Source organism: Tauraco erythrolophus, chromosome Z (genome assembly GCF_009769465.1).
Source record: "Tauraco erythrolophus isolate bTauEry1 chromosome Z, bTauEry1.pri, whole genome shotgun sequence".
Taxonomy (NCBI): Eukaryota; Metazoa; Chordata; class Aves; order Musophagiformes; family Musophagidae; genus Tauraco; species Tauraco erythrolophus.
Window position 1 is genome coordinate 70,823,379 of NC_141496.1, and position 12,982 is coordinate 70,836,360.

General features: G+C 47.9%; 1 protein-coding gene and 1 pseudogene across 1 annotated transcript; one reads left to right on the plus strand and one right to left on the minus strand.

Moving 5' to 3' along the window:
- The window catches only part of LOC104380307 (eukaryotic translation initiation factor 2D-like), a 777,252-nt pseudogene that overhangs the window by 108,443 nt on the left and 655,827 nt on the right, over positions 1-12,982 (plus strand).
- LOC147526452 (uncharacterized) lies at positions 709-1,452 on the minus strand. The gene has a single exon (XM_086629149.1). It carries the CDS (start codon positions 1,450-1,452, stop codon positions 709-711), a length of 744 nt encoding a protein of 247 aa, XP_086485275.1.

Consider the following 12,982-nt stretch of genomic DNA (forward strand, 5'->3'; position numbering starts at 1 on the left):
GATGCAGCCCAGGCAGAAGTGGTGGCCACAGGGCAGCGCACAAGTGACATCATTTCGAGCATCATGGCAGATGGGGCAGCTCCTCTCTGTCTCAGTCACCATGTTTGTGCTCCGCAGTGGGTTGGGAAGAGCTGAGGATGAGGAGCCACCCTCCCTCACTGGTGCCGTGCTGCCAAAGGGTGTCGTGCGCCCCAAGAGGGAGAGGTGCTATAGTCGCTCGCTGTCCAAGGAGGGGAGGAAGAAATGCCCAGGTCCCTCAAAAAGGAAACCCTCCTGGGTCCCTGAACCCCACTCCCTGCCCCACAGCCACCGCTGTGAATCCCATACACTAACCTGCTCGGTGTTTTTAATGCTCTGTGTTGGGGATTTTGGAGAAACATCAGACACAAAAAGATGATGTGCAAGATGTTGGTACTCCCTTCCTAACTCCTTCCCTCCCTCCTTCCCTTCCTTCCTTCTTCAACAACCTTTAGTAACTTCTTCCTGCTCTTCAGAAGCTCTTCCATGGCTGTGGCTGCAGCAGGATTTCCTGCCATGAGGAGCTGCTGCCCACAGGGCCCTGGGGCTTCGGGGGCCCTTGGTCGATGATGGAGCGTGAGGGGCATGGAAAGGCAGCAGGAGAAGGAAGAGAAAGCAGCACCGGGAGACTGTGTCAGGGAAACCAGAATTTATTTCTTTTTTTTTCAATTAATGGAAGTTGGAGCCCTGCTAGTGCTGCTGGTGGCGTGGTCTCTTGCAGGGCTGGGGAGAGTCCTGGGGGCTGGAGGCCCTCTGCTTTGGGGGGCGCCGGGGCCGCTCGGGTGAGCGGTCCCTGTCCCGGCCGGGAGCAGAGGGTCTGCGGCTGCAGCCCTGGGCAGAGGGTCCTGCCGCCGCCTCCACCGGCTCCTGGAGCTGCTCCTGCTCTGCAGGGATGGGCACAGACGGGCGGCGTTCATGACCCCTTCGGAGGGCAGCCTCCGACATGCCAACATCCTCAACTTCGGCACTTGAAGGGCTTCTGGAGGAGGCCAAGTTGGGGGTGGGAGTCCCCACCAGGCAGCTGCTGGAGCTGCTGGAGCTGGAGCCGGCTGCACGGCTCTCATCCTCCTCCCGGTCAGCGTGGGAGCGCAGCAGCCTCTGGGCCTCCTTGCTGCACTGGCGCGCAACGATGTCAATGACACCACGCACCAGTGGTGCTGCGTGTTCCTTGAGGTAGACCTGCAGCCTCTGGACCATGAGTTCCTCATCCGGACCACAGGGGCACAGGCAGTGCAGGATGATGTGCTCTGCAGTATTCACTACCCACCACCGTGCCCCATATATTGCCTGCAGCTCCTGGTGCAGCCAAGGCAGCATGGGATCGAGGAGACGCTGTTCACTTTGGAAAAGTTCTGCCCAGACCTCGGGCAGGAGGCCACCCATGGCAGGCCTGGCATCTGTCCTTGCAGCCCTCTGCTCAGCTGGGGACAGCATCCCCTGTGGAAAGGATGGAGGGGACGCCACTGGGGGGTGGGAGCTGTTTTCAGCTGGTTGCCAGGAGCTGTGCCTTCCTGGCTTCTGTTATCTGGCAACTCTTCAAGGATTGCGAGGACAACATAGTCTCGAAGGTTACCTTCTCCTGAGATAGGAAACATGACAGTCTCTATCTGTCCTCTGCAGAGAAGGCAGTCTGGTTTCATCATTGCCCAATGAAGGATGCAGCGCAGGCAGAACTGGTGGCCACAGGGCATTGCATAAGCGACGTCATCTCGAGCGTCATGGCAAATGGGGCAGATCCACTCTGTCTCAGTCGCCACGTTTGTGCTCGACGGAGCGTTGGGAAGAGCTGAGGGTGAGGAGTCACCCATCCTCCCTGGTTCTGGTGCTGCCAAAGGGTGTGATGCGCTGCTAAATGGAGAGAGGCCATGGTCACTTGCTGTCGCAGGGAGAGGAAAGAAGCGGGAGGGGAGGGGAGGGGAGGGGAGGGGAGGGGAGGGGAGGGGAGGGGAGGGGAGGGGAGGGGAGGGGAGGGGAGGGGAGGGGAAGGGAAGGGAGGGGAGAAAGAAACGCCGAGGTCCTTTGAAAATTACACCCTCCCATCTCCCCAAGCCCCACTGCCTGCCCCACGGCCATCCCAGGGGGACGTTTCCCTGCACAGCTCACCTGCTCTGTTGCAAGCACGCACTGCGGTGCCCGGCTGCCTGAACCAGGCAGAGCAGGGAAACACAGGGGATGGCTCTGGAATGGGCACTGAGAGCTGCAGACAGCAGCCCCCAGAGCACCAGCCAGCGCCAGGGGAAGCCTCGCTCCCCGCTGCAGACCTCACAGGCACGTCTGCCGGGAGATCAGGCACGAGCCAGACTGGGCTACGCTCTGCTGGTGCCCCAGGGTGAGCAGCGAGGGATGCCAGGTCACAGTCCGTTGTTCGGTGACGTCGCAGTCCGCTGTCCGGATGACATCATCCTCCACCTTACGGTGATGTCACAGTGGGCTGACTGCCTCCGCGGCACTCCCGCCTCGGCACCTCTGTATGTTTCCAAAGAAAGTGAGGAGCGTTTCAAACAGCATCAAGTTGTTTTACTGAATTGTTCACGTGTAACATGACTTTGATTTTCTCAGTAACCTGGTGGTTGGAGACTGATGAAGCTCTTACAGTGCGCTGCGCACCAGACTCCACGTCTGTCGGAGTGCAGATCCTTGAAGAGACTGCACGAAGAAAATCCTGTGTAAATAGAGACTGGAGCTCTAAAGTTAGGCCTCAAGGGCAGAATGCCCTTGAAGTTAAGGATAAGAAAACTATGCAGTATGATAAGGGAGTAGTGTTTGCTTAGAGCAGAGCTTCGCTAGGCGGGTGTCTGTTTGAAATAAGCTGTTAAATATGACAAGCATATGTATCATCCAATAATGGTGTAGAAAAGGTGTGGTCTCAGGATTATTGGCAAATACTGTCTATATAAGCAATAAGAACTGCGCAATAAACGAGACTTCCTGCAGCTAACTCATATTGAGTCGTCTCAGTACTTCTCCAAATCCCTTCTCCGCATTATGGCGCCCGAACAGGGACGGGAAAAAATGAGCTGGACTCATCGTTTCACTCGGGACATTTATTACTTGTTTTGAACGAGTGCTATTTTAGCGGAGAAGGGACGGCGACCTCAGGCGGCCCATCGGGGAAAGCCGGGCGGATCTACTTCAGGCGGCCTATACGGGAAAGCCGACGATCCGCAGGATCCACATTCAGGCGGCCCATCGGGGAAAGCCGTGCAGATCTGTATACAGGCGGCCTATAGGGGAAAGCCGGAAGATCTGTAGGATCCACTGTCGCGGTAAGACGATGGAACAGGACGTTGCATTGTCGTTGTTGGGAAGCTTCTTCGAGAAGCGTGGATTAAAACTTGGAAAAAGATATTGGCCCCCCCTGATTGCAGGGGGGTATGCAAAAGATATTATCGTGAAACACGAAGAATTAGGAACCAAAGGAAAGAAGAAGTAAGCGACTGAAGAAAAAAAAATAAGCGACAACTGCCTCAACAGGAGGAGGTAAGCGACTGGGAACAATGGGAAGCATGGCTTTAACAGAACATAAGTCTGTAGTTAAAGTGCTGACAAAGTGCTAGAGAAACCAGCACTATTAACAGTTCTGACTTGATAAAACTCCCGGTACTCCTGGTTTGGGTATCAGCCCATGTACCGGAGGCAAGCTCTTCAAATATATACATGACAAGGACTTGGGACACTATAGACGTTAAACTTTGGCGTGCAGCCACCTGTGGGGATGCTGCTGGCCTGGAAAAGTCATCATCGAATCTTTTGATCCAGGGCCCCGAACGAAAGACAGACTTATTTCTTTCCCCCTCTTCCAACGAAGTCGGTACACCGGCACCCCCGCGCCGCACCGCCCACCGCGCCCGGCGGCGCCCCGGGAACGCCGCTGCTGCTGCCGGCCGGGGCCGCGGGCGGCGTTTGCCTCGGCGCTGCCGCCCGTGCGCGGAGCGAGCCGCGGCTGGACGGGACGGAGACGCGCGGCGGGCCCCGCTGCGCCGGTTCGTTCGCAGCTGATGGTCCCTCGGCGGGAGGGGGCGGCGGCGGTTACGGAGCGCGAGCGGCCGGAGCTGCGACAACAACAACAACAACGACAACAAGGGGGGGCCGGCACAGGGCTGCTGGGTCGTCATCGCCACCCTGCCCCCCCGCCCGGCTGAGGCGAGGGAGGGCTGACCCCCCCCCCCCCCCCCACCCCCCCCCGCCCCCCCCCCCCCCGCCGCTGCTGCCCCCCCACCTGCCGGCCGCGCCTGGCGAGCGGCCGCTTGGCCCCGCCCCCCCGCCCGGCTGAGGCCCGGGGCCCAGGTTGTACCGAGAGACAGCGCATCGTAACTTGGATCATCTCGATCGGCATTGCGGGAAATAACTAATCCTTTTCTGTTCCAGCAATTTGAACAGTTAATATCAGTGTTGCAAAACCGTAAACGTGCATATTCCATTGTACATCTGCGAGCGCACACCACGCTGCCAGGGCCTATAGCAGAAGGGAGCAGGTGAGCTGAGCCCCTCACGAGTGCAGCTCTGGTACCAAACTCGCTCATGCAGGCAAACATCTTGCATGACTGCTACCATCAGACTGCTAATGCTATTAGGTGACAATTTGGTATAACAACAGAGCAAGCCCGCTCAATCGTACAATTGTGTAGTACCTGTCAAAATACGATCGTGCCACCAGTGAATGGTGTTAATCCTCGTGGTTTACGCTCGCAGGAACTTTGGCATACACTTCGTATCAGACATATGTATTTTTGTCATCATAAGATATTGAGCATGTTACTGGTATTCTTTACAATCCTACTGGGCAACCGATCATAGAATACACACATGGTACTTTGGAGAATACGCTTTTAAAACAAGAATGATGGGGAAATCTCCCAATGAAACAATAGCTAAAGTGTTATAGGTGTTAAATCTCTTAAATCAAGAGCTAAATATTTTGGGATGAATAAAATGTCACTCATGTCAAAATCAGGCACAGGCAGGGTTACAGCAAGTAGCTTTCCAACAACTGACTGAACTGACTAAGAGAGCATTAAGACGTGTCCCTGATTTTGGGGACAGGGGAGGCTTCCTCTGCTTCCATTCGGCAGGGAGCACAGGAACCTTATGAGCATTTCCTTGATCAGCTACAAATGGCAGTTCAGAGATAAACAGAAAATCCGGCTACTGCAGATGTGTTGGTATTCCAGTTAGCCATTGAAAATGCTAACACAGACTGCCAACAAGCTCTTGATCTTATCGGAAATCGGGCTAATAATAAAAAAAAAAAAAAAAAAACAAAAAAAAAAACACCACGATTGCAGATTTAGTAAAGGCGTGTCACAATGTGGGCTCGGAACACTATAAAGCAGAGATATTGGCAGCTAAATGTTTTGGTGAACAGTAATCACCGACACGTTGGTGCATTTAATTCCTACTGGTGTCTTTGGTCTTATATCACAAGGATTATGTGCACTATTGCTGGGATGATCATCCACCACAAAATTAGGATTGTTTGTACTCCCAAGGGTAATTGATTCTGGAGAAAAAAAAAAAAAAAAAAAAAAAAAAAAAAAAAAAAAAGGCAAACAAACAAACAAAACACCAAAATGCTAGTAACTGCTTCTGCAGGGCTATAATAGAGCTTAGCAGGGTATTCCTTCGCATATAAGGGGATATCCATGTACTATAGGGACTTCAAGAATGTATTTCCCTAACACCACCATGAACTTAAGTCATAGACACACCCAGAATAGCTGCAGCACGCACGCTTATGATAGCTAGTGCGATTCCAGAGCAGAATTTTGGGAACCAGCTAAAATCATTGCAGCTTCAATATTTGCACCAGGAGTTGGAGTGGCACAGGTGTTAACTATACTGAATAAGTTGGGTTGTTGGCTTACAAAACAAACTAATGCTACAGCTTTTGCTTTATCAATGTTCTTAATTGACAGGATGGTTAAAATCTCTAGTAAAGCAGACATTATATTGCTAGTAGTTCTTTTATGCATAGTAATAATCACCCCCTGCCTATTGTTATGCTCCCAGCAAACGGTACAGAGTACGGTTCATCAAGTAATGGTCATAGAAAAACAAAAAAGGGGGAATTGTGGCATCATACACACAGCTACAGTTGAGGTTTCACCTTGATGATTTAAGCCTGTGCTCTTTTCTGAAGTTGGGAAACACCGATAACGAGGGTGAGAAAGAGAAGGGAGTGTGAACAGCTGGCACAGGGAGTGTGAGAAGTTGACATGGGGAGTTTGGGAAGTTGATATAGAGTGTGTGAGAAAATGATGTTTACTTTAGCAAGTGAAAAATAGCTCCTTTTTAGGCATAGCCAATAGTAAAGTTAAAATAGGTGCGTGCACTATTGTTTGTACCCAATCACAGCTGGGTGAGGGCCGCGTGGACACATCGTGGCCAGAGTAATAATCTATAAAAGCTGCCTATATAACAATAAAGGTCACTCTGCTATCACAAAAGAATTTTGGACACAGACAGTCACAGCTGCACAGCCTCCTTTAACAGTAATCATTAATGGGAAGGCTTTTCTGGCCTAGTTTACACAGGGGCTGATGTATCTATAGTGAAAAATCCTGACTGGCCGCCCTCTCGGCCTCTGATACAAGCCCTGGCAGCTGTGATCAGAGTAGGTGGAACACAGATCCCACAGCAGAGTGCACAGACCTTGTTAGCAGTAGGCCCAGGTAACAACCAAGCTATTTTGAAACCATATGTTTTTGATGTCCCATATACATTATGAGGTTGGGCTTTGTTGAATCACTGGAATGTGAGGCTAACCTCAAATTTTTAGCACGTCACTGATGTCCAGCCCTGACTCAAGCTGGCAAGCCGGTCTGGGTCGATCAGTGGCCATTAAAAAGCGAGCGGCTGGAGTGAGCTCAAAAATTAGTCGACGAACAGCTCAAATTAGGACATATAATTCTCTCCACTAGCCCATAGAATACTCCAAATGTTATCTCAAAGAAATCAGGAAAGTGGAGATTTATGTTAAAAGATTTAAGAGCTATTAATGCAATCATTTCACCAATGGGTGCTTTACAACCGGGTGTACCAAATCCTACTATGATTCCAGAATGTTAGCATTTGATGGTGATTGATTTAAAAGATTGGGTTATTTCACCTTTTTACTTTTTTATTTATTTGCACCCTAACGATTGTCCTAGATTTGCCTTTTCAGTTCCAGTGCTTAACAATGAACGACCCACGCAACAATATCATTGGATTGTACTGCTTCAAGGAATGATGAATAGTCCTACAGTTTGTCAATTGGTGGTAGATGATGCTCTCTGTCAGGTCAGACAGCAGATCAGGCTCAGCAGATTGCAGGTGCCTGCCCTGACCGTCAACATATTGTGCCTTCAAATACTCCAGCAGGAGTAAATCTAACAGGTTTATGTGCCAATGAATTATGGCAAACTGATATTACTTATATTCAATCATTTAATCGATCTAAATATGTGCATGTAACTGTTGATATGTTTTCTGCCGTTGTTGTTGCTACTGCTCACACTGAAGAAAACCATGGGAGTACCAGAGAAAATCGGGACAGACAGTGATCCAGTATGGTGCCTTTTTACAGGATTGGGGAGTGACGCACACTACCAGTATCCCTCATTCACCTATGGGACAAGTGGTTATTGAATGAATTCATTTAACATCAAAACAAATACCAAAAAAAAAAAAAAAAAAAAAAAAGGGGCAGTCTTCCGTATATTTCCCCACAAGAGTTAAATTTATTAGGATCAAAATTTGTAGGTAGTGCCAGCAACAACCACGTTACACAAACATGTGTTTTTTTTAATCTAAGTGACCATGGTGAGTCCATCCACAAACAATTGCAATGGCTTGGAGAGCATTTGGGGAGAATTGTGGTGGAGGATTGTATATTGATATGTAAACTGTCTTTATGTTTCTTATGATTTAGTATATTACGTGTGTGAAAGTTGCTTGTATATATGCTTTGTGTCTTTTCTCCGATCGGAAGGTGTATGGATTCCACCCGTAGCTACTGGAAGGAAAAGCATTAACTGGTACCGAATTAATGACAAAGAATTACAAACTAGACTTAGTTGTGAGCACGTAACTTTGAAAAGAGAAGCTAGGAGGATTGTTATTGAACAACATGTTGCGATTTGCAAAATCCGCTGTTGGCCAGCAGAGCACATACCTGGCGGCCTTGTCGCACGCACTGGCCACGCGTGCGGCAACGCCGTGTCAGTACCTATTTCATAGACTCTGCTGAGGGTGAAAAGAGATGGCTCAGAGCGGAGCGGAAAGAGGCTGCAGAGCACACTGTGTGGATAAACAGGGGACGCCCTGAAGGTGCCGTGCCTGCCTCTCTTCTCTGCGATGACCCTGCCGACTGACACCCTCCTGCTCAGTGGAATCTTGGATATAGCAGAAATAGTAAAGCCCTCGGAAAGGGAAGTAGTATGCTAGAAACTGCTTTTGCAAGGCTGTACCAAAACAACATGCTAGTAACTGGGGTTGACGGTCTCGTGCACAGGGTTTTCTTCGTGCAAGAAAAGAAAGGGGGATTTGTCGGAGTGCAGATCCTTGAAGAGACTGCACGAAGAAAATCCTGTGTAAATAGAGACTGGAGCTCTAAAGTTAGGCCTCAAGGGCAGAATGCCCTTGAAGTTAAGGATAAGAAAACTATGCAGTATGATAAGGGAGTAGTGTTTGCTTAGAGCAGAGCTTCGCTAGGCGGGTGTCTGTTTGAAATAAGCTGTTAAATATGACAAGCATATGTATCATCCAATAATGGTGTAGAAAAGGTGTGGTCTCAGGATTATTGGCAAATACTGTCTATATAAGCAATAAGAACTGCGCAATAAACGAGACTTCCTGCAGCTAACTCATATTGAGTCGTCTCAGTACTTCTCCAAATCCCTTCTCCGCACACGTCGAAAAGAAACTTTACCTGGAAAAAGAGAAAGGCTCTTTGCCTGCCAAGGTGGGCACATGGGTGGCCACTTGGAAGGGAAGTCACCAAAAGAAAGTAGAGAAAGCGAGGCAGGAGGAAGTTCACTGTCTGCCCTTCACTTTTGAGTGAAAGCACTTTTCCAAAAATGTACACAAGAGATCTCTTATCCCTGGAGTAAAGGTCACTGGGGAATTTTCGAGAGTGGTTGGCTAAAACCTGACTCAGCAAAACTCTGTGGGATTTCAGGAGGTGAGAATTTCACCAATAACGATGTGACGCCCATTTCCTTCCTCAAGCTGGACACTCACAGAGGCTTCAACAGCTCTTTCCCTTCTGCAGATACGTATTTTTCCCCAATCTGCAAGTAATGAAAAATTCTGTTTGCCTGGAATTCATCCCTTTTTCATCAAGCAGACAGATCAGACATTTCAGACTGTTAACCCCCGTCTTCATACAGGAACAGGAATTCACTGCTTTGGGGGGAAAAAAGAAAAAAAGAAAAGGAAAAAAGATGAAAGGGAATTAAGTTTAAAGATAAAACCCCAAATGACAATTTTCTTGAATTCTTCACTAATTCCCTATTTCTTTGCTGTTTTCAGCTGGTTAAATGTTCTTTTGCTGTCAAACAATTCCATAATCTTTCACTTCTCCACACAGGACCTTCTCATTTTCTCTAACTGATAAAGGCTGCTCTCTTCTGCTCATTAGCATTTAAAGCTGTTCTTTTAGCAGGCTCTTCTATTATCTCCTAAGTATCTACTAAATGTTTTAATTAAAGGCCCGTTCTTCTTCTGAAACTTTGGAGCTATGGGGCCACTTTTTGCTCTCTGAAAACAGGTACTCTGGCTGTTGTTACAAGTGCATGATTCCTTATGAATCTTTTTATTGCAGCTGCACCTGGAAGCAACTAAAAACCTCTGCCAAGGATAAGGACTTACTGTACTTTGTGGCAGTGTCTGTATGGACACACATCTTCTAGAACCAGTGACAGTGCCAAGAAACTTAAGTTTGAGTCAAAATATGTGATCAGGAGGGAAGGCCAAGCCATGTTTTGAATGGAGAATCGAGGCTAGAGGTTATTATGATTCAGCTAAGGACAATATCCCTCTGTTCGTCTCCTGCTGTAGGAAAGCATTTTCTATACTGCAGCATCCTTTGGGACTCGCAGATGCTCTGACTGAATCTCTTTCCCAGCATTGCAAAGGATGTTCCATTCTGGAGCGCTTTTCCGCATTCAGATGCACAACGGGAGGAGAGTTCAGAAGTCTGTGTTAATCTCCCATATAACGAAAGAGTAATTGGAGGAAAAGAATGGGAATGACCAAAAATGTAAAGGAGGCTGTGATATACACTGGCGTATCAATCCAGAGTTTTTGTGGCACACGGCTCTAGATTCACACACTCATGCTGTCCTTAACCTAATTATTCCGTGCACATCAGTTTGGCACAAATGGGAATGCCGGTCGGCCGTAGGCGGCTGATGTGAGACGTGAGTACCACGCGTGGGGGACGCGAGAGCAGCGTGCGTGGATCGGAGGGCAGCACGTGGGGAGGTGAGAGCCGAGGCACAGGCACGTGGTGTGCCGGAGCTCTGACGCCGTTCGGGAAACTTGTTATCCGAACGTTCTTGGTCTGACTGACGTGGCGATAGCTCACGGTACTGGGACTGTGTCTCTGTCGGGTTTTTCTGTCTGGTCTGGAATAGGAGCAAATTGTGATAAGCATAGAAAATGCAGGAAAAGAAAGCATCTGTCTTCTGCAGAGAGGGCAGTCTGGTTTCATCTTTGCCCAACACAGGATGCAGCCCAGGCAGAACTGGTGGCCACAGGGCATCGAATAAGCAACGTCACCTGGCGTGTTGTGGCAGACAGGACAGCTCCACTCTGTCTCCATGGCCATGTTTGTGCTCTGCAGCAGGTTGGGAAGAGCTGAGGATGAGGAGCCACTCTCCCTTGCTGGCGCTGGTGCTGCCAAAGGTTGTGATGCACTGCAAAATGGAGAGAGGCCATGGTCACTCATCCCAGGGAGGGGAGGGGAGGAGGAAACTCACGAGTCCCTTGAGAAGGACGGTCTCCTGGCTATGCTTCAGTATTAAAACTTGCTGCAAGACTAATGAAATGATCTTTAGGAGAATTTATCACCTTCATTACCTGTTAATACAAAATTTGTCATTAAACTGACAAACCACATTATGCATTACCCTTTTTATATACAAGACATTAGAAAAATCCAGCTCTCAGAACAAATCCTGAGAATTATTCACTTAGTCAATTCCAGAGGTTTGGAACAACGCAACTTGCCATGCTTAGCTGGAGGAACACCACCCATGACAAAAAATACCACTTCAGTAGAGAGGGATGAGCAAATGCGAGTACCTCTGGACAATGCAGAATATCAGAGCATCAGAGGTTTTTTTGGTCTTCAGGCTAAAATAGGCATTAAGCCTCATGCAGTTTACTATTCAGGGTTTTTCAGGGTTAAAGCTGAAGTAAACAAATTGTAATAAAAACTACACTGGCAAGAAAGATTCTTTTTAAAAGTTTTAAGCAAAACATCACCATCAGGAGATGGGTAAGAGAGAATCCTTGAAAATACATGCTAAAAGATTCTCCAGAAACTGCTGTTTTTTCAGCATTGAACAGTTCTCACAAAGATCCAAAAGCCTGCTGCATCCAAAGAGCCAGTCCTGCCAGGAAGCACATATTCCCAGTGCCTGCTTCAAGCTGACACCACAAACAGCTATGAAACCATTCTCGCTGCTTAACAAGCAGGAGGATTAACGCACAGGGAAAGCCGAGACCGTCAAAGTCCAGGCAAGAAAACTGCTACATTGGAGCTCTGGGTTCCTACTGAATCTGAACCAGAAAAAAAAAAAAAAATCAAACAACCATCCAGACCGTAGCCTTCAAGTGCACATTCAATTTTTCTGAAAAACATTAGTTTTAAGATAAAAATCAACACACAGATGTACCATATCACCAAAAGGCCTGCAAAGTAGTTCACCTCCAAGCTCAAAAGATAATTGCACGGTTCTCCCCCACTCATATAACATTTCTGTTATATAAATTCTTAAAACTCAGAAATAAAGGCAATTATGACCATCTGAGATGTCTCCTTGTCTCCTTTCAAAACAGAGCCTGTGAATCCTGAAGCTTTGCTAAGGTCAGACGAATAAAGTGACCAAACAAGGTTTGAAATAAAAATTGGATGGGCAAAAAAGTCTTACACTCCAGATACCTTAAATAAGAAGATCTAGGGTTAGAGCAGCAAGATTATGTGATTATTCAGCTTGCCTATTTCTAAATAGAGTAGTTAAAGGGTCATTTCTCAGTGGAGTAGTGAGCACCTTAACAGAACTGGAAAGTGACAGTAACATTCCTGTGAGAAGAGTGCTTGAATGTCTTTCGTGGAGCTGATGGGGCACGAGGTGCCCCGGTTTTAGTGGTAAATTAAACAAGTGAATTTATTTAGAGTGTTGTCTTGCACGTCACTGGCTGGACTTAATGGAGATTAGCAGCAATTATTACCCTTCAGCAGCTGTTACAGTAGCTCTTAACCCAAATCTGAGCTCTACTTTCCAAACTAGCCTTAAATGAAACATTTTTGTAATCTTAGCATAGTTTATTATGGTCATATTTCTCAGAAACATTTGCTAGGACTTGGTCCTCTTTTTCCTTGTTAATAGTAGAGTTTTTGCTTGGTCTCTAGATATTGACAAGTGTGTTGCGCATCCTGGTGTCGGTGGTCCTGGTACCTGCTACAATTCCTTGGGGAGCTACACCTGCCTTTGCCCACCTGAATATCTGCAGGTGAACGGAGAACATAACTGCCTGGGTATGCAACATGTCATCTTTACCAGAACTGTCTGAATAACAGACCAGAGTCTCTGCTTAAAATGTCATTTTAGATGAGGCCAGTCCTACTGGTTCCTTCCTGGTTGAGAACAGAACTAAAACATCTGAAAAACAGATGTTAAATCTTCTGCTTGTCATCCAGTGCCTCTGCTCCAGGCTGTGCCTTCACGGAGGCCAAGGAGCCCAAGCTGACTCA